The 21,133-nt window shown below is 37.8% G+C and overlaps 1 protein-coding gene across 1 annotated transcript in view; it reads left to right on the top strand.

Moving 5' to 3' along the window:
- spopla (speckle type BTB/POZ protein like a) overlaps window positions 1-13,018 on the top strand; it is a 76,929-nt gene extending 63,911 nt beyond the window's left edge. Inside the window, exons 6-12 of the mRNA XM_042336129.1 lie at window positions 292-419; window positions 5,208-5,385; window positions 5,487-5,542; window positions 6,168-6,290; window positions 8,683-8,825; window positions 8,931-8,984; window positions 11,341-13,018. Of these exons, the coding sequence (XP_042192063.1) occupies window positions 292-419; window positions 5,208-5,385; window positions 5,487-5,542; window positions 6,168-6,290; window positions 8,683-8,825; window positions 8,931-8,984; window positions 11,341-11,485 (827 nt within the window). The 3' untranslated portion in view covers window positions 11,486-13,018. The remainder of the gene's footprint in view (window positions 1-291; window positions 420-5,207; window positions 5,386-5,486; window positions 5,543-6,167; window positions 6,291-8,682; window positions 8,826-8,930; window positions 8,985-11,340) is intronic.
- Window positions 13,019-21,133: the final 8,115 nt, after the last annotated feature.

Below are 21,133 nucleotides of genomic sequence, written 5' to 3'. Positions count from 1 at the left end.
GCAAAGTTGAACTATATTTCAGGTGTAGAGTTTTCAGTAACGTGTCTGTTTAAATGAAATATTGTAAGTTCAAATAGGGAGACTTTTTCCCCCCCACCAAACTCATCTTAAACAGTAAATGCTAAAGAACTGTCACTTCACAAAGAATGATCAGGTTAAAATTGATTCAAACCTAATCAATATTTTCTGAATGTGAGTCTGTATGACATAATGTATTGCTGTGGTTACTACATGGTCCTCTGCTTTGAAGTTTCACATAGTAATTGACCTTTTTTCATTTATTTTTGCCAGAGAGTCAAAGAGCATACCGATTTGTCCAGGGCAAGGACTGGGGTTTCAAAAAATTTATTCGTAGAGACTTCCTTCTAGATGAAGCAAATGGTCTTCTTCCAGATGATAAACTTACCCTATTTTGTGAAGTAGGTTAATGTTTTGAACCTAAATCCTTTATATGGCTGATTGATCTGCAGTTATCGGTGCTTCATCTTATAATAGTAACCATGTTTGATTATTTCCTGAACAAAAAGATTTCTGACTGTTAATTGTATATTGAACAACTCTTGGCTGCTTTGAGACACTAATGTAGAAATATGACTCAGAAGGTTCTGCAGTGACCAAGATCTTTTGGCAAGTAATCTTACACATTTTAAGCTCCTCAGAAAGCATGCTTTATACTAGCAATCAAAACCAGAAAATTATAGTATTTGTTTTATGATAGCTTTCGACCAAAGTTAAAGATGTACAGTAGATCAGCCTTACTGGTCAGGTTAGTTCTCCACTTTACAAAGGTACACATGGGTGAATAAAAATGCAGGAAAAAAAACACACGAAAGGGCACAAGAAAAGTAGGGTTTCACTCTTGCCAGATCCCTCAGCCTTAATATCTATGTATATATTATATTGAATTGCATTTCTCAGGCCTTTTTGTATTTTCTTTGCAATTTTGTTATAAAAGAATGAGCAAAACAAATTAACAAGAGTGCAAGAATCAGAATTTATTGGAGAGTTTAGCTCATTCACATTTCTCTTCGTATCTTCATGAGATGTCTGAATTCCACATACAAGTTGATTCTCCAAACCATTGGCAGCTATACTGATGCTTAGGTTGTTTAAAAACTATTGTAAATAATTTAATGTTACATATTTGTGACCATTTAATAATAAGCGTGGAGTGTTACTGGGAGCTCTTATATGATTATATACTTGAGTCTTGAGTCTTATATACTTATATACTTATACTTATGATTATATACTTGAGCTTGAGTCTTAGAATGCCATAGAACCATGTGAAATTTTAAACATGATTGAAAAAGGAAACTTAGACCAATAGTTTAGGATGCACCAAGACAGTCGAACCAGAGGGCAATGTAAAGGGCATTGTCAGGACAGATACCAGGAGGTTTTCTTGACTCAGAGGATAATCAGTGACTGAAACAGATTGCCAGGAAGGGTGGTTGAGACCAAGACACTGGACTCATTTATAAAGCAGCTTGATGGTGTTCTGGAAGAATGAGATTGCAGGGGCGAAAGGGCCTTCTTCATCCAAACTGATCTTGTGATAGAAATTTACTCACAGAGGAAAGCCATCCAGCCCATTGTGTCTGTGCTGGCTCTTTTGAAGAACAGTCCTTTCAGGCTCATTTACCAGTCCTTTCCTTATGCTCCTCTTCCTATTTCAACAAATCATAGAATTGTTTCAGCACAGAAACAGATCTTTAAGCCCCTCAAGTCTGCACTGATAACTTTCTCCACATACCACTCTAACACTTCCTGTTGCAGACTTTTGCAGCTCTGGGACAACCTCCTATAAAGGATGTTATCTTATTTGTGAGTATTAATGCCACTCCATTGTTGAGCAAGCTTAGGTACACCTGTAATTCCATCATCTGTCAGATGTTGAGACTGCTGTTGAAAAATGTGGTCGAATGTTTTCAGCATACCATTGATCCTAATTGTCATTCATAATGGGCAATGTCCTGAATCTGGAGCATTAAATGTTCACGCTGAGGAAGATAGAAGTGTGTTAAAGATATTCTGACAGGTTATCACTAAATGTAGGTAAATGTAGTCTTAGTAGTTTCTGAGAGTGATGGATGTTTAAGTGATCATAATTTTGCTTTGATGCAAGTATTTACAGGATATGTGAGACATTCTGTTAGCAAGATTACAGCTTAATTATATATCATTATGCTCTGAAGGAAGAGTAATTGAAATGTGGCCTCTGGGAATGGGTAGTGTGAATGTAGTGCATCTTATTTTCACTTAGGCAGACAAATTAAATATGTGTGTGATGAATTTGGTATGAATACAATTATTTTCATGATAAAGAGGTTACATGTGTCATGAGGTTTAGTGGGTCTACACTATATTGTTGATTTTTTGAATATTAAAACTATAAAAAGGAAATGAGTTGGAACCGTAGCCAGTCATGTCTCTGGACATAAACTTAACAAGAAGTCTTTTGAGAACATCATGACTCATAATTCCTAAATAACTGATAACAGTTTTTAAGACTGCAGTTTACCCACAAACATTTCCATAAATTGAAGTACTTATTACTCAAGTTATAAATTTGTTTCTAAACCTGTAATGTTTTCAACTATGAATCCAATCTTGTGCACTCTGTAATATAAGAGGCCCGTGAACCAGGATGATGACAGATAATTAACCAATCATATGGTTAGTGTGCTCAGAGGACTCTTGTGCTTATTAGTAATCCTATTAAATGTGGAGTCCTGTAGCTCAGTGGTTGGAGCACTCACCTTGCAAGCGAGAGAACTGGGTTCTATTCCCGCCAAGGTGAAATGTTGGGCAAGTTTCCTTACTCCACATGCCTCTGTTTACCTAGCAGTAAGTAGGAATCTGGTTGTTAGTCAATTGGTGGATTGCTTTTTTGGGGATAATAATCCTTAAAAAAACCAATAATAATTTGGTCACTCAATACACGACTGTTTGTGGGACACTGCTGTGCGTAATTGGCTGCCGTGTTTCGCCCACAAATACACAGTCAATTTACTTTACAGTATATTCTGTGAAGTACTTTGAGACGTCTAGAAGATGTGAAAAGCGCTATATCAAATGCAAGGATTATTATTATTATTTAATTCTCTATTCCAACATGTTCTGCTCCTCAAAATGTATCACAGATTTAGAAATTGCACTCAACCAAAAAAAAAAAGTTGGGTCTCAAATTGATGCCAAGAAAATTCTTCCTTTTTCAATGAGGCTCCATATTCAAATAGAAATTGAACTCGCCCCAGGAAGGAAATCCCCTAAATATTTACAATTGTATTTCAGAAGTCATATTGGAATGATATGTCCCCAGAAGGCCATAGATGCAAAATCGATTGAGATGTTTGAAAGAGAGATTGATGGATTAGTGGGAAGAAAGGGATAGGAAGTAATAGTTATGCTTCACAATTTAAAAAAAAGAATATTTCTGAAGTAATTTTTTTTCAGTGTTCATTTAGAAGTGTCCTTGAGTAATAATAATTTGAAGTCTGTATTGTGATGCTATTGCAGTAGACCAAACAATAATTTGGATGTTTTAGAATCCTTGTCAATTCTGAATTTTGAAACTGTTTCATGCTCTTTATAAAATGCTTCTATATTGGCTATTTACAATCCATCATTAGAAAATATTAGCAAACAAATGCCAAATTGGTATGCACTGGGATAAAAGGTTACAGGACTGGGTGAGAGTTTGCAGCACTGGGTGACTACTACCCATCATTCTTTTTTCCAATACTCAGCAGCAAATCTGTTTGTTGTCTCCAGCATTAAAAATGTTTAAATCTCATGATTGTTTTCAAGTCAAACTTGTTGACTTTTTTTTTTAAAAAAACTGCTTTTTGCAAAGGATCACTAATTCTGCCTTGAATATTGCTGAAAAATATCGCAGGAATATCACTGTGCCTGAGCCAAATTCAGTTTGTTCAGTTTATCTGGTTGATTACCCCAGACTATCGCTGATGCCAGTTCTAAAATTATCGTTGACCAATTGACTCACCTGGGGAAGTTTGCAGCAGCATTGCCAGTATTTTCAGATTTAGATATCGGGTGAGGTGTTACTGGCAATGTGTGGATATTTTTATTTTGCAATGCAAGTTTAAGATGACAGGACTGGGGACCCTGATTGCTGCAAGGATAAGAGGACTGAGGGCATACCTGATTGGTGAAAATTGTTAGCAGGGGTGACGGACACGAGCGAATGGGTGGGGGAAATCAGATGTCAAGCAACTGATACGGAGTATAAGTGGCAAATTGAATAATATAATAATCCTTACATTTGATCTAGAACCTTTCATGTTGGAAGGATGTCTCAAAGCAGTTACTATTTAGTGTAGTGGCTGTGTATTTTCTAGGTAAACTTAGCTGCTAATTTGCGCAAAACAATGTTCTGTAGCCATGAAGTGAATGACCAATCTGAACGAAGATGCAAAAGAAAACAGTTCAGAGAGGAAACCTGGGGATTATAGGCTCATAGCAGCACTGCTCAAACAAATAATTAATAAATGTAGCTTTTAATTTTACAAATTTCAGTTATTATTTAATTATTTAGTGGTGTCAAATTAACTATTGAAATCAGTCAGTTTTGAAAACCAAAGTCATAGTATTTTTTAAAAATCCAGTCAGGAATTTATTGAATTATTTAAAGCAATCAGTGGCTCCATTTCTCATTCGATTATTCTAGTAATTTACTGAATAATTCAACTGAGTAAGCACGGTGACACGGGTTTTAATCGTTCATTTTTTAACCTCCTCAATTCCCAGTTATTAAGTGAATAGGTCACCTTCTGGTACCTCGCTAAATTGCCGTTATTCAGATATGATCATTGCCGATGACTGTATTACAGCAGATGGAACCGTACCTGAGACTAATTCTATCCTCATCCGGTACTTCATGTGCAAAGTCTTACACCATGTGGTCACGGTCACTGTATCAGTTGCAAAAGTATAATGTTGTAGATAGCAATTTTTTTAAGAATGAAACCATGTGTGTCAAAAAAAATTGTAATAAGCAAGCTCTCTTGATTAACTAAAACTATTTGCTATTGTTAATTAGAACACTTACAAAAGCAAATGAACTTTTAACCAGATATGTTACTAAGTAAGCAACTTACATAGTTTGTTAGACTTTTGTAAAGGACTTGTGTATTGACATAAATCTTTTTTAAAAATGTATATCATTCACTTCCCTGCTTCAGGTGAGTGTGGTCCAAGATTCTGTTAATATATCGGGTCAGTCAAACGTGAACACATTAAAGGTCCCAGAGTGTCGGCTGGCAGATGACTTGGGAAACCTGTTGGAAAGCTCTAGATTCACAGACTGCTCCCTTTATGTGGGAGGACAAGAGTTTAAAGCCCACAAATCTATTTTAGCAGGTAGGTAACTTTTGACAATATTTAAATGATCTTTGCATCTAATTGACCAAAAATGACCTTATCTAATATTTAATGCACTTTTTAAAATATTTGTTCATCAGCACGTTCTCCTGTTTTTAATGCCATGTTTGAACATGAAATGGAGGAAAGCAAGAAGGTAAGATTACTATACATATCTCTTTCCCTTTTCCATTTAAATGGTTCAAGTCTTAAAATCTCAAAGAATTCTTTCACCAGATTTTTTTAATAAAGTTTGATATAGAAATTTACTAATTTTAAGTGATTGACACTTTTCAAAAAACATTTGAATCCTGTAGCTCAGTGGTAAGAGCACTTGCCTGGCAAGTGAGATACCTGGGTTCGAATCCCAGCAGGCCGAATCCTTGGGCAAGTTTTCTTACTCCACACTCCTGATATTAATCTCTCAAGAAAATAAATAAGTAGAATAATAATTTGGTCATTCAATCCACGACTGTTTGTGGGACACTGCTGTGCGCAATTGGTTGCCGCGTTTCACCCACAAATATACAGTCAATTTTCTTTACAGTATATTCTGTGAAGAGTTTTGGGACATCTAGAAGACGTGAAAAGTGCTATATCAAATGCTAGGATTATTATTGTTTGTGTTTTGACTATGTATAACTTCTGACTTTTTCAAGTGATGCAAGTTAGTGTCTGAAACAAATATTAGTGATTTTGCATAAAAAAAGCATTCTTCAGTCATTTATATACAATCTAATTTTATTTTTATTTTCTTTCTCTCCTCCCCCACCCCCCAACAGAATAGAGTAGAAATAAATGATGTAGATCCAGAAGTGTTTAAAGAAATGATGAGATTTATCTACACGGGAAAAGCACCAAATCTTGACAAAATGGCTGACAACCTATTGGCAGCAGCAGACAAAGTAAGCAGTTCTTTTTCTCCTGATTAGGATTAGTTAATTTACAACATGTGCGACCAGTCTTCTATCGATAAATTAATATCCTTGTGGTGTTCGTGCTCTACGAAGAGATTGCCCTTTTGTTGCACTGAGCCCTGTCGAGTTGAGATTTAAGTGACGTAATTCAAGGTTCCCACATGTTTTCTATTTGGTCTGGTTAGTGGCTCCAATTGCTTCAGATCTATTTGAGCTCCTTGTTGATGTCCTTTCATCTGGTCCTCTAGCTGTTGTATGCATTTTGCTGACTGAGCTCCAGTGAGCCACTTAAACATGGCAGCTTGGAATAGTCGATTTAAGTAGTTGTTACTCTGAAATCTGATATAATGCATCATTATGAAGTTTAAATCATGGCTGTTGTTTTCAGTGCAGATTTAAAATACACCATTTAAGCTTCATCTAATTTTCTGAGCATTCGTATGTCAACAGTATAAATATGAGAAATGTAAGGAAGCTCTTGCAAGTAATCTTAATTTCCCAGAGTTCATTTTGAAATGCAGGGCCTTTAATTTTGAGTTAATAAAATCTTTGGTTAAAAGACTTATGAAGTGTCCAAACTTTTTACCTGACAATCTATTAAGTAGCCAGGTTTCTGCACTTAAAATTGAGGAAATATATTATGAGTACTGTATGTTATTCTTCTGTTCTTTTGCTTGACTCAAACCATTAAATGCAGCAAATCAACTGAGATTATAGAGTATTACACCACGTGCCATTAGGCCCACCAAGTGCCATTAGGCCCAGCACTATTCTATACATCACGTAATCCTACCCCACAAGTACACATTCTTCTTAACATCATTTATTCCCCATAGATTTTTTTTGCTTTGTATATATTAGCAGTCAACATAGACTTGCGAATTTATTTTCATGAAGACCTTCACACATTAGAGTAGCTGCATGTACTCATTAAAGCTTAATGTGCATTTTATTTATTTTTCCCTTTGTTTTCCTTTTGGCCATAAATATACAGTCAATTCACTTCACAGTATATTCTGCGAAGCGCTTTGAGACGTCTAGAAGACGTGAAAAGAGTAATATCAAATGCAAGGATTATATTTTGAGCTGAGTCTTTCCACAAACAATCATGCCCCCTCCTTATAATCGCCATTCAGTATTACTTCGCACTCAGATAGTTCATCTAAGGGGGATTTATAAAATGCCACCCTCTTTTACCATCGCTCAGCTCCAACTGTGCACACATATATCCATATTTTGACAAATAGTTTATCAGTGCTTCTTGTTGAAATGACATCCAGGCAGGATTCCAGGCACTTGGCTTGATCATCAATCATGAGAGAGTCCCCTGGAAATGCACTATAGACCCCAGATCATTACTTAGCTCTTTCAGGCTCCTCTGGACGGGAGAGGGAGGGGGCACCACAGCAGAATGATAAACATGACAACCAACTTTGAAGTCTCCAGTGTCAGACTGAGATCCCTTCATCTGAACCTTTTTGGTCAGTGGCTTCAACCCAGGTCACCATTGATTCTGATGAAAACTTGAACCTTAGCATTTGATCTGGGGTGGAGATTGCAGAATAATAATATCCTCAAGGGAATGCTTCTCCTCCCACCACTTTCTCCTTAATGCATGTCATCAAATCTTCTTTGTCAGGCTTCAGAAGAGTAGGTGTTATTTTTGCTGATGGAGATTGCTTTGTTCAAGTAGATTGGCTGATTAGCTAAGTCACAATGTTGATGCTGTTTTTGGAGAATAAAGTTGTTATTAATAAAGTGACAAAATATAGGTTGGCAGTAAAATGTGCCTTATAATATCATCAAACAAACCCCTTCCCCCTGCAGGTTTCCACAAAATTTCTAAAAATTTCCCTCCAATGTTTGACAAATATTTCTGCAATTTTCTATTGGCCTTAGCCATTCCTTTTAAGCCTTTGTGTCCACTTGCAAACTTGTACATGTCACTGGTGCTGTGAGCATCCCCACCCTTCTCACCCTGGAATATAGAGGAGGTGAATCCCACAGTGCTGGAGCTTTTAGGCTGTTGTAGAACTGCTTTAATTTTATGAATCTAAAATCCTGCCCTTGTTTGTTTTAGTTCAAATGTTCAGGTACTAAATATTTTTATATATTAGTTTAATAAAATTGTGCAAAGTGCTTTGACTGGTCTTGGCAATGTGATAAGGTTCTATAATCAAATACAAAGATTATTATTAATCAGAAAAGGCAAGACTCAGAATGCTTTAAAATTTCAGCTTGGGAATGGGATTGTGTTTGCAGAAATAGTGCAAGTTTTTAATGTGGTTCAAGACCTCCCCAGGATCATTTTTCTAATCAGTTCAACTGCATGTGACTAAATCAATCTTGAGGTAACTTGGATATTTTTATTCCCATCAAGTATGCACTAGATCGTCTGAAGGTCATGTGTGAAGAAGCCTTGTGTAGCAACCTCTCGGTTGAAAATGTCGCAGAAATTCTCATTCTTGCAGATTTGCACAGTGCAGAGCAGCTGAAAGCACAAGCAATAGACTTCATTAACAGGCAAGTGATGTTACACATTGTAAACTGTAAAATATGCATTGCTGTAGTTGCATTTGAATTTGTGATTTTGTGCTTTTTTTTCTTGTTGAACCTTTTCTACCGTAGGTGCAGTGTCCTCCGACAACTTGGATGTAAAGATGGAAAAAACTGGAGTAACAAGTAAGTAAAGTGCAGAAAGAATAATTATTTATTTAATAGCTTGTTTCAATTTTGTATGTGAAAAAAAAAAGGTTTCTGTAAATATAGTAAAACAACAATGCAAAGTAATGTAAAATATCCAGGCCAACACCTATAAAATGAGTAATACTGCAGGACTGACAGTGTTCAGTATAGTTTTGTGGATAGTACAGAACCTAAATTTAACATATGTTCATTTAAAGTAAAAGACACAGTAGTAAGATGTTTTCATAGGTTTCATTGCAGCTTAAATGGTAGGTACAGTGAGGTCCCATTATAATGTGTTATTTTGAGATCCATAAAACTCCAACCTCTCCCAATTGTAAAATCTACAAAGTATCAGGTTGTACTGTGCAGCTAGCTAACCACTGAAGCCAGAAGTAGTGTGCAGTCAGCCTTGCAACAGAAGCCAAAAGTTTACTGTACTTCGAGGACCTCAGATGTACGACACATCTCTTTTAAAAATGGACGTGTGTTCTAGCCAGGCACCAGATTGCCTTGTACTGTCATTCGTGTAATTATTCGTGAGAATGATTTTCAAACCCACGTGAGGGCTTGGATTCATAGTCTAGTCTAGGTTGACACTCTATTGAGTACCAGAGAACACTGTATTGTCTTCAGGTGAGACATTAAAGTAATAATAATCACTTTTCACATCTTCTAAACATCTCAAAGTACTTCACAGAATATACTGTAAAGTGAATTGACTACTCCTGAACAGTCGGACATGATCTTGGTTTAAAGATCCATGGCACTTTTTGAAAAGAAAATAGAGGTTCTCCCTGTGTCCTGACCTGAACTCCTCTGAATAAAATTGGTCATTCACTTATTGGTTGTTCGTGGGACGTTGTTGTGCGTTAGTTCTACCATGTTCGTCTAGAATAATAATAATAATCCTTGCATTTGATATGGCGCTTTTCATGTCGGGAGGACGTCCCAAAGTGCTTCACAGAACACACTGTAAAGTGAATTAACTGTATATTTGTGGGCGAATACTTGTTCACTGAAGTCTATTGCTTCTGCTTTCAGCACACTTCGCAGTAAATTCTGTGAAGCACTTTGAGATATTTTGATGAATGTATTCATGTGCTTTATCAAATACAAGGTTTATTATTAATATGGTTCATGGATTAATGCTAGTGTAGATTATCTGTCATGTGTGCATATGTAACAACAATCCCAACCCTTCAAAGTAACTTTGATTGTGCAAAGTGTTTTGATACTTTTGAAGTATAATGAGCTACATCAAAAGCAAATTATTTAAACGATTCTTCTTACCAGAAAATTGATCTTGAAGTAATTGATTTTGTGATTTTAAAAAGACTTTTTTTAAGTTAAAAGACTTTGCATTAGTCTGGCGTTTTAATTGTTCAATTCCATGGTGCCATAGCTAGGTTTGACTCTAAATACATTGAGGATTTTCATGCACAGACCCTGCAGACATTCTTTTCTATGTAGCAAAAGTGAACTTATCAGAAGTGCCTGGGAGAGTAAGTTCTGTGTAATTGATGTATGGCTGGTTTGTTTATGACCCGTTTAATTACCGGACATAATTTTAAGATGTAGAGTATTTATTGAAGAACATTTCAAAAGTGAAGTCTCTGCACAGATTATTTCCACGTGATGTTTTATGAAGGTTTTTGTTGAGTTTTAATAAGAACAATAGTTCAGAGTGGAATTTTATTTTGTGATGTGGTTAGATTTGTTGTTTTAGTAAAGCTTTTTTCAAAGATGTACCATAACTAGAACAAAAAAGATGTTTTATGACTTCAGTCTTATAATTTAAATATTTATTCTAATCTGTTAGCAGCCTTCCCATGTAATAAATTACAATTCACTGGTTGGCAGCATCACTACAAACTGATCTAGAATTTTTAAGCTACTCACTTGTATTCAGAGGATATAAAATGGGTGTGCAGACCTTTTGATATAGGGTAAATTGAGTATGTGAATACTATGTGAAAACATTTTGTTAATTGTGATGAAAGAATCTGGGAGCAGGGAAGATGAGTTGCAGGGCAAATGACAATGGAAAGCAAGTAAAAAGAGGGGAGTTGACTGCAAAAATATAAAGGCAGTACAGGAGAAACTGAAATGTCAGCAATTCTTAGCGTTTGGATTCAGTCCATTAAAAAAAAACTCCTGTTTTTATCCACGAGCAATATTGTGTTTAAATGTGGATAATGCAATCACGGAAGCTTAAACTGGAGCCCTCTAATTACTTTCATCAGCCTCTAAGTGAAGGGTATTCTCTGGTTAACGTTTTAATAATAAAACTTAATGAAAATATTGCTCAGTAAGGTAGTCTGATGGGCTTTATCATTTGACTCATTTGCAGCCACGCAACAGATGTGATGGAGACGGAAGGCTGGAAGTCGATGATCCACTCTCATCCTCATTTAGTTGCAGAGGCCTTCCGAGCGCTGGCAACAGCACAGTGCCCTCCATTTGGTATTCCACGCAAACGATTAAAACAGTCATAATTGTACTAAAGGACTCTAGGTACTGATCTTGCTACTGACTCTTGTGTAGAGGTATTTCTACCTTGCACCCATGCAGGATGACGCCCTCTTCACTTGCGTACACAGGACATACCTGAACTGTAACCGTCTTTAATTGCTTTGCTGAAGGATGTGTTCCAGTATGGTCTTCAGCTTTAAATTAGTTTACATGCTTTTCTCTCAGCCACTTAAACAGCCTTAAATGATTTTCATCCTCCTTGTTCAACTTAAGTATTCAGTTTATTTTTCTTTTAAATTAATGTGTGCCTTGTCAATAGACTGGGCTTTGCAGAATTGCATCAAGCAACCATAATGCAGAGCCTTTCTTTGATAGTTAGAAATATTTGGGGAAGCAAATTGAAAACAGCCTAAGAGCCTTTTTAAGAATAGCTCATGCCAGGCACACAGAATGATTTCTTATCTTTTAATTTCTCTGCGAGCCAATCCCGAGATCATTGTTGACCAGAGATCGGAGCAGTTGGCAAACTGCGCACAGTTTTAGTACACAAGTTCTTACATCCGGCAATACCACATTTGCATTATGGATGCTATTGAAATTCTGCAAGACAGCCTGAAAGGGATGTACCATTCAATAGCACCTGTCCCTATCGGGCCAGTGGTATATGAAGTACAAGGTTGGTTTGCGAACCACCATTTTCTTTTTCAGTGTTTGTAAACATTGTTTACAGTTTGGAATTTCTACTGTATTGATTTTTGTTTTTGAGGATTAAATTCACATTTTTGCAGAAATATTAGAGACCTTTGTTACAATTGTGTGGGAAAAAAATGGTTTGTAATGTTCAGCAACCTTTTAGAACTTGACAGTTGTCATACTAGCTGAAGCTAAACACTAGAATTTTGTGATATACATGAATCCAAAATGTTGTAATGGTTCAACTGAACCATAGCACAACACAGTTAAACTTGAATAATGTGCATTTCTGAAGACTGCCCATTTGAAACTTTTATGAAGATGCTCTGAAGGTCATTTTGATCATATTAGTTTCCAAGAAGATGCGCAGGGATGCTATGCTACCCAGTTGGTATCCCTTTAAGAATAAACGGATATTGTGTCAAGTCATTTGTCTGAGAGACTGTGCTAAGGTAACGTTGTACGTTTTGTAGAGAACTCCCCAAGTTTCAGGACAATGATCTTGCAATGCCACAGAGTGATGTTACATGGCAATTGATTTGCTTATGTTTTGCTATCTTATTTATTATGTATCAAAATATTTCATAATGCTTATGTTAGGTTAAAAAAACTTTGTAAAACTTTATAATTGCAATTGAATGCACTAATTTGTATCAGCTTTCATTTCTGTAGACTATTGTTTTGTAAAAATCAATTTTTTGTAATAGACACAAAACCTTAAAATATTTAAAAGGAATTTGAAGAAACCAGTGGATTTTAAGTTATCAATGTATCAGTTTGCTGTCATATCACAAATTCAGAAAATATGGTTGCATGAACGACACACCATTAACATTTTTAATAAAAAAAATCTTTTAAGTGCATTACAGAATAATTGTTTAAGAGCAATTGACATTGATGTTTAGATAGTTACTATAGGCCCTGAATATCAATAACATTTAAATTGGCAAAAAAACATTTAAAGAATATTACCTGAAATTGTTCTTATTGACTTTCAGCTTTGGCATATTAAGGTACATCTTGTTATTTATCTATTTTAATAAGACTGTCTTGTTATTTATTTCCTCACCCTAGTCCACTACTATCTCCTACCATTCCCTTTGCCTCAGCCAAGGTAGTAAGAATGGTATGGGCTGTGGATACTGAATTAACTTACTGGTACAAGTGCAAAACTTCTATTGTTTCATTTCTACTTTGCTATATTTTTTAATGTGTTTCTCATCCCTTCCCCAAAAGAGTGTTACGTCTGGAAGATAAGCTAAGAATTCACAAAATTCTTAGCTGGAGACAAATATCATTTGAGAAAAAAAAAACTAATGGCCACGTTGGTTGAGTTTCCCAGTCTCTGCCTGCAGAGATACCAGCCTTTCATTGATGTTGTTATACAGTTGGTTGTTTTTGTGATGGCTACAATCAAAATCTCACTAGTTAAACGTTCTTCTGGTCATATTTGTCAATGAGAAGAACAATACAAAAAGTGTGGAATCAAGGGGGGAAAAAAGTGCCATGGAAGATGAGAATGAAAAACTGCTTATAATTCCTCTAAAATTGTTCTATTTTCATTAAAAGCTGTCAGGATCAGACTTAGAAGATTGAATTCAGACAACTTTGAAGTTATTTTGTACAACCTAGTACAGTATCACAACTGTTAGAACAGCCCACTGATGTAACATGTTGATTGACTGCTTTATATTTGATCTTTTTCTTTCAGGAGCAGCTCCACAATTTTACTTTGATTGAGTTCTGCTGATAGGATTGATTTTTGTTCTGTTATATTAGAAGGTCTCATTTAACACATTCCATAATTCAATACAATACAAAATTAAATTTGTAAAGTGTCTTTCAGGCTAGGAGGACGTCCCAAGGCATTGAACAGTCAGGGATTAGGACCAGGAAGTGGGAGGGGCGGGTTTGGGATCAGGGAAGGTGGAGAGTGACCGAAGACACAGTCAAAGAGGAGGGTCTTGAGGTGTGCCTTGAAGGAGGCAAGGGAGGAAGCGAGGCAAAAGGAATATGGGATGGAGTTCCAGAGGGTGGGGGCAGAGAGGCTGAAGGCCCGACCTCTGATAGTGAGGCCGGCAAGGGACATGGAGTAGGCTGAGCCTGCTGAGCGGAGGGAGCTGACAGGTTGATGAGGGGTTAGCAGGTCGGAGAAGTAGGAGGGGGCAAGGTGAGGCGAGAATTTTTAACTCAATCCTCCCAAAGATTGAGGAGCCAGTGGAACCGAGCGAGGGTGGGGGTGATGGGGTCACGGAGCCTGGTGCGGGAGAGGACATGAGTTGCAGAGTTCTGGATGATCTGCAGCTTGTGGAGGGAAGAGTTGGGAAGGCCGACAAGCAGGGCGTTGGCATAGTCGAGCCTGGTTGTAATGAAGGCATGTATGAGGGATGAGACAGTCATGGAGGCAATACCCGTAAGGCATAGTTGTATTTTTTGTGGTTTAACCGATTGATGAAAATTGCATTTGTGCAATCGAGCAATAATAACTCGTTTGTTTTCTCTTAAATAGTGTCATGAATATATTATAGATATGGCAAATTATAGCCAGCACAGTTGGTGCAGTGTAAAGGGCCATTGCATAATAATAATAAAAATTGTGGACAAGATGGGTGGGATTGGGGAGAAAGGTTACTTAATTTGTGATGCGATAACCTTAATGCATCATTCAATATTTCATTCTAATTAATTTGAAAGTTCATAACGGTTAGGTAGTTTCCTTTGGATTGGTAACAGTCATTGTACTCCCACAGAAATGCCTTTATTGCTACAGAAATATTTGTTTACTTTGATGGTAGAATTGTTCAAAAACTTTTGTTCTACATTTTAACAAGCTTTTATTCAATGAATAAGGTGAAATGTGCAACAGGAAAATTCAGAGTGACATTCGTCCTTTTAGGATTTTGATCTTCCATTACTGTCTCTCTGTAAAGCTATCACTTATCTCGTCTTCAGTTTTATTCCTCAAGTTGCATTGTGATGGGCATTGATTTCTTCATGAAGTACAGCAATGAAAAAATTGCAAATACAAACTATTTCAAACAATTTGTAATGTTATGTCTTAAATTGCTTGCAATCAAATTGCAGGACACAGCAAGCCTTCATCCACTGGCCGCTGAACATCAACCTTGAAGCCTACAAATCTTTGGTTTATGTTGCAGGCAGAAAAATAAGAGGTGGGTTCAAGAGATTCACCAACTTTCTCAAGTTTCAAATGTCTTATAATGCCTAAACGGAATACCTAAAAATATTGACAAGAGAACTGCCAATGTGATAAAACAAATACGTCAGTGCTAAAGTAATGTAGAGAACGTTCAGTGGAAGCTTATTGCTAAGGTTATAGCCAAGCTGTCCACTCCCTTTGTTCAGCAGGCGATGCCCTGCTCCTCGCACCCCGCCTGGCCCGCCCCATCATTGGTGGTTGGGCCTTTTGCCTCTCTGCCCCCACCCGATGGAACTCCATCCCACCTTTGCTTGGCTCCCTCCCTTGTCTCCTTCAAGGCACGTCTCAAGACCCTCTTCGACTACGTCTTCGACTAGCCTCCTGCCCTCCACCCTCCCTGATACCAACCCTTCTGCACGGATCCAAAACTCTGACTGTCCAGCACCTTGGAACTTCCTCCCGACATGAAAGGCGCAATACAAATGTAATTTTGTATTGCATTTGTATATTGCAATGTGCAAATAGTCACTTTGATGGACTACTTCCATAAATTTGACTGATGCAGTCTCTGCAACTGGTGTTATGCTGAAATAAATAATCGAAGCATTGTGTAAAAACAAAGCAGTTAGTTTTTGCCAACCTTTTTAATGCTGGAGCAATGATGCAGTTTTCTCAGTTTTGCTTTTACGTTCAAAAGATAGTGTTAGAATGTGTACAGAAAGTCCTGTTGCCCCCATTTTTTTTTACAGTACACGGATCTACAATTGATACATAGGAAGAATGATGATACTTGTATTTAGAAGTACTTATTTGTATTCAGTGCAAGTTTTTAACGTATTTAGACGTCCAGAGGATCGGTGTGAGTGCTATCATTTTCATGGTAGATAATGATCTGTCACCATGTTCGGTGTGACATCTTCCTAACATAGATAGAGTGACAAGGAGAAATGCATCACTGACTGCTTGTTTCAGTTCCTTCATGGTCTCGTATCGCTATTTTGTAATAGGGGGCAAGAGAACTTTGTGGACAGACAGACAGAACTTTGTGTCCCTATATCAAAGATATCGTAGAGCACGTGATCTGCTTGTCTACTGATGCACATTCATATTATTATAAAACACCAAAATAAATAAAGGAAAATTCAAGGAGGAATCTAATTTGGTGTTTAGTTTAATGGGATTTATGTCCTGCTTGGTTTAAAGCTTTTTTTCCCTGGGCATCCCTCCTGAAAAGATCAACAACAGCTTGCATTTCCAGAGAGCCCTTCATGCAGGTTGCGTCTCATAACAGTGTTGGAGTCAGTAGCCGAGCTGAGGAGAGAGGTGACCGTAGGCATGGTCAAAAGAGGAAAGTCTTCAGATGCAATTGAAGCAGACATTATATAGCACCTTTCACATCAGAAGGACGTCCCAAGGCGCGGGCATGATTTGGGAGGAGTAGAACGCGTTCATCACCTCCCACCCCAACTATTCAAATGCCCTCCTCGCCAGTCTCCCGAGCTCCACCACCCACAAAATCCATCTGATCCAATAATCCGCCGCCCGTATACTCACTCACATTAAACTCCGTACCCCCATCACACCGGTCCTAGCCAGACTCCACTGGCTCCCTATCACCGAACCGATTGATTTCAAGATCCTCACACTTGTTTTCAAATCCCTTCATGCCATGGCAGCTCCCTTACTCTCCGAACTGCTTAGTCCCTGACCCACTGTCTCTGCTCGACCGGTTCTGGCGTCCTGCATATCCCTCGTGCACTCCGCTCACCATCAGTGGCCGTGCTTTCAGCCACTATGTTCCGAAACTCTGGATCATTCTTCCTCTATCCCTTTGCCTTGCCCCTTCCTTCCTCATCTTCAGATCGCGCCTGAAGACCTTCCTATTCAAATCTGCTTATGTTCACCTCCCACAGGCTCGGCGCTGTTCTCCGCCATGGTCAAGCACTCTGGGACGCTACCCTTAAAGGAGGAGTTAGAAGATATTTTTATACTGATGCGCAAAACTGGATTGAGCCCCTAAATATATATATCTTATGTATAATAATTTAGCAGTACCCAATACTGACACTCTTACAAGCCTGATAACCCAATTATAAACCTTTATAGATCTAGTTACTCCACTAATTAAATGTAAGCTTTTACCTGCGGATAGATTGTCAATGAGAGGGTTCAATTCAAAAGCAAAGTCTTGGTGATGGCACCTTTTGGTGTACATGAAAACACAATTGAAGCTGTTCATTGCTACCAGTAAACTACCTTGCATAATATCAATTGATGCTTAGTGTTTTTGAACACATTGTGGTGTATCCGAGCACATCCCAACATGAATTGATTCCATCTATCTTGAGAGCTCTTTTTTAAAACCATATCCATGCAATAAATGGGATAAATTGTCTCGTTTGCTTTTTAATTAGTTTCTGAGACGCATGGCATCTCATTGATTTGTTTTAATGTCCAAAACCAAAATCATCATCCTAAACATAAATATCAAGCATTATCTGTATCATATTTGTGTAACAGAAAGATTTATATAACAAGATAGAATTTTTTAAAAAAATCTGTGTACCAGCTTGCACATGTTCTGAAGAAAACCAACCCTGAAACTAAAATTAAAAACCAACATACTATTTCAACCATGAGGTATAAAGTCTTCACTAACTAGAATTTTATATTGTGCATTAAATCAAATTAAATGTTCTTCTAAGTTCAATTCAAACTCTTTTGTCGCCTTGCAGAGCTTGCAAGATAGTGGATTCCCTGGGGTCTCATTTATCCGATTCACAAAAAAATTTGTAAGTAATGGATCCTGCGGATCAATGGATATGTTTTTGGGATGACCCTCTGGTATTCCACTTTGACACCAATCTCCTGTTTGATACCAGAAGCCTATTTTGGCCGAAATCCTGCTTCACTGAAGTGGAAACCGAGGTCAGTGTTCCAGAGGATTGGCCTGAAATGCAGCTATGTATGTGCAGGATTTTCTATTTTCAAATCTTTTTGTGAATCTAACAAAGTCTGCCACGTCATACAGCAGATAGCTTTTTTGTACGGGATGGTGTTGAAGATTTATTACTATTTTTTTCTTGAGAATTGGGTGACAATATGGTGCCAGCTCTTGGATCTGAAATTGAGTGACATTGTGCTTCTACACTTAAACATGTAAACAGCTGTAATACTCTTAAATGTGCTAATTCTTGTTGGTGTTTGCCTCTCAAAAGTAATCCTGTATACATGTAATTCAAATGGTGGTGCTCACTAAAGCTACTATTTCTGCATTATCAGAAATATTCTCAGCTTTAGTAAAATAGGAAACTTTAAAAAAATTGTTTGATGTGCATATTTAGATAAAAATAAGTGCTCATCTATAATTATTAGTGCCCTGTAATATTCCATTTTGCCTTTTGTGGCATTATAACTACAGCTCCTAAATTGTGTTTCAAACATCTTGCCTTTCTAATATTCAAGGCACTATTAGCTCTTTCTCATTGATGGAAAGTCGAGGTTAAACTTAAATATGTATGTGAATGACTTTACCCTTCCTAAAAGTTTCAAGAAGTAAATTAACTTCTCTAAATTCTCTAAATTCTCTCCAGATTAACTTTGTTAAAGGGAATAATTTCCAAAAAGATCAGTTGTCCATTGTAATTATGTGCTTTTATATTTGCCTTGCAAAATATAGTTTTACAAAATGCAGAATGTAAGGAAATTGTCTATCCATGATGTATTTCCAAAGCAGTTCTGACACCTTCCATGCTAGACTGTTAATGTAGACTGAAGCTTTAAAGTCAGATAGCTGCCCACCACTATCTATATTACTTTCTAGAACCAGTAAGAATCTTAGTGGGACCAGTAATTGCATTACTGAATACTGAATCATTAATTCCAATTGGAATTTATGCCCACAGCGTAAGTAACACTTAGGTTGCTAGTTGCAATCAAGCCAAATAATAAGGATCATTAGTCTCCGCTAATACAGTTATTTTCCAACTGTAGCTACTTTACTTACATGACATCTTTGTCTGTGGGAGAAGATTTTTCAATTCTATGAAATACTGCAGAGTCCTTGTACTGAGATTTTATTCTGTTCCCTGTTCTAGCAATCGTTGTACTTCAACAAACAATATTCCTAGGAGACCATGAAGATAATCACCAGACTCACTCAAACTGGCAGGCGACGGTATAAATGATAACATTATCATGAGGGTAATTTTTGCTAACTGGTAAACCATGTTTCAAAGTGGAAATTATGTTGCCTTTTTCATTTACACGTGCACTTTTAGATCTTTCAGAATTGTAAGTGAAAGTTATCTAGGAAATAAATTTATGTTCATTATTTGAAGCAGACACAGTGCCAACCTTCATTTTACAAATGCTTTATCTGGTGACATTTGGGGCCATAAACGCAGTGTATTGCAGTACCAACAGTGTACGTATAACCATTGACGAGGCAACTTGCACAAGACAGGTGAGTTGACTGCTTGCAGATGCTCCTGTCATCAAGTCAGATGGCTTGTTTGGTGTGCCACAAGGAAAAAGAGATGCTCGAGTGCTGGAAGGAGCACTATGAGTCTACACTCGACACTAGCAGCTGGCTCACTGCTCAGACCTGGAGGTTGTCTCGGCCACTGCCATCGACGAGGTTACCATCAGCGTGAATCAAGGAATTGTGAAGTGTTGTGAGGAGTCTACGTAACCGGTGTGTAACTGGAAGCCTGGCTTCACTCCTGGGATGCAACCATAGATGCAGACCTGACTCTACCTTCTCGACGAGCTCCATTGCTAGTTCTAATGGCAGTGGATGTTGCGTACTTTGGTATTTGATGGCGTTTGACCTGGTAGACAGAGAGACACTATGGAAGGCCTTGAAGGGTGTTTGTGTCCCCGATATCTGGTTTTGCTTGATCAGGGAGCTGCACACAGACACAGCATGTGTGTGGGTGGGAGCCGATATGTCCCTCTGGTTCTGCGGCCCCGTCTGGAATCCCACAGGATGGTGTTCTTGCATTGTCATTGTTCTGAAGAGGGATTAATCGGGTTATGGACACGTGCTCCAACCAGCTCAGTGCACTCCTTGGCTGACGAAGCATTTACGGACTGCGCTGACGAAGCTGTTCTTTACTCTGACGACCCAGTGACGTGGCCAGTGATCCTAACGTCCACGGCTGTCTCCGTGGGATTCCAACTGTCGTGAGCTCGAGACAAAGCTCCAGAACGTTGTTGCTGGACAAGACCTGATTCTGTACCATCTCTAATGAGACAGTCGATTTGGTGCAGAGGGTCACATACCTAGGAAGTGACAGTAACCTCTTGGGTTACTGCGGACAGATATCCGCAGACACATTGTCGTAGCCAGCTCGGTAATAAACCAGCTTGATAGAGTCTGATGGCAACCACATCTGTACCTCGCTATGAAGCTGCGTATTCATGGGGCCTGTCTGATGTAGTGTTTCTATATGGCTGGGAGACATGCATGTTGCTGCTGCAGAGGGATTTGGACATACTTCAAGCATTACATATGTGGTGCCAACTCTTGAGTCTTAGAAAACATAGGTTCAACCATGTTATGAATGATGCAGAGTCGGGTCAGGCTGGCTTATCCGATGCGTGCAGTGACTTAGGGTGGAGATATCACGTACTCTTTGGGCACATCCGCCAGATGGTTCCTTACCTGAGACTGATTTTAATGGACATTATTGAGAGAGAGCAAATAGAGATTTACATAATATACAGCAGTTTCATATATGTTTGATACAAAAAAGTGTGAAAATGGGGTTTATTGCATTCTCCAATATCAACCAATATTACCTTCATGACTGCA

The sequence above is a fragment of the Callorhinchus milii genome, unplaced genomic scaffold (genome assembly GCF_018977255.1).
Source record: "Callorhinchus milii isolate IMCB2004 unplaced genomic scaffold, IMCB_Cmil_1.0 Scaffold6, whole genome shotgun sequence".
Classification (NCBI taxonomy): domain Eukaryota; kingdom Metazoa; phylum Chordata; class Chondrichthyes; order Chimaeriformes; family Callorhinchidae; genus Callorhinchus; species Callorhinchus milii.
This window is presented reverse-complemented; position numbering and strand designations above follow the sequence as displayed.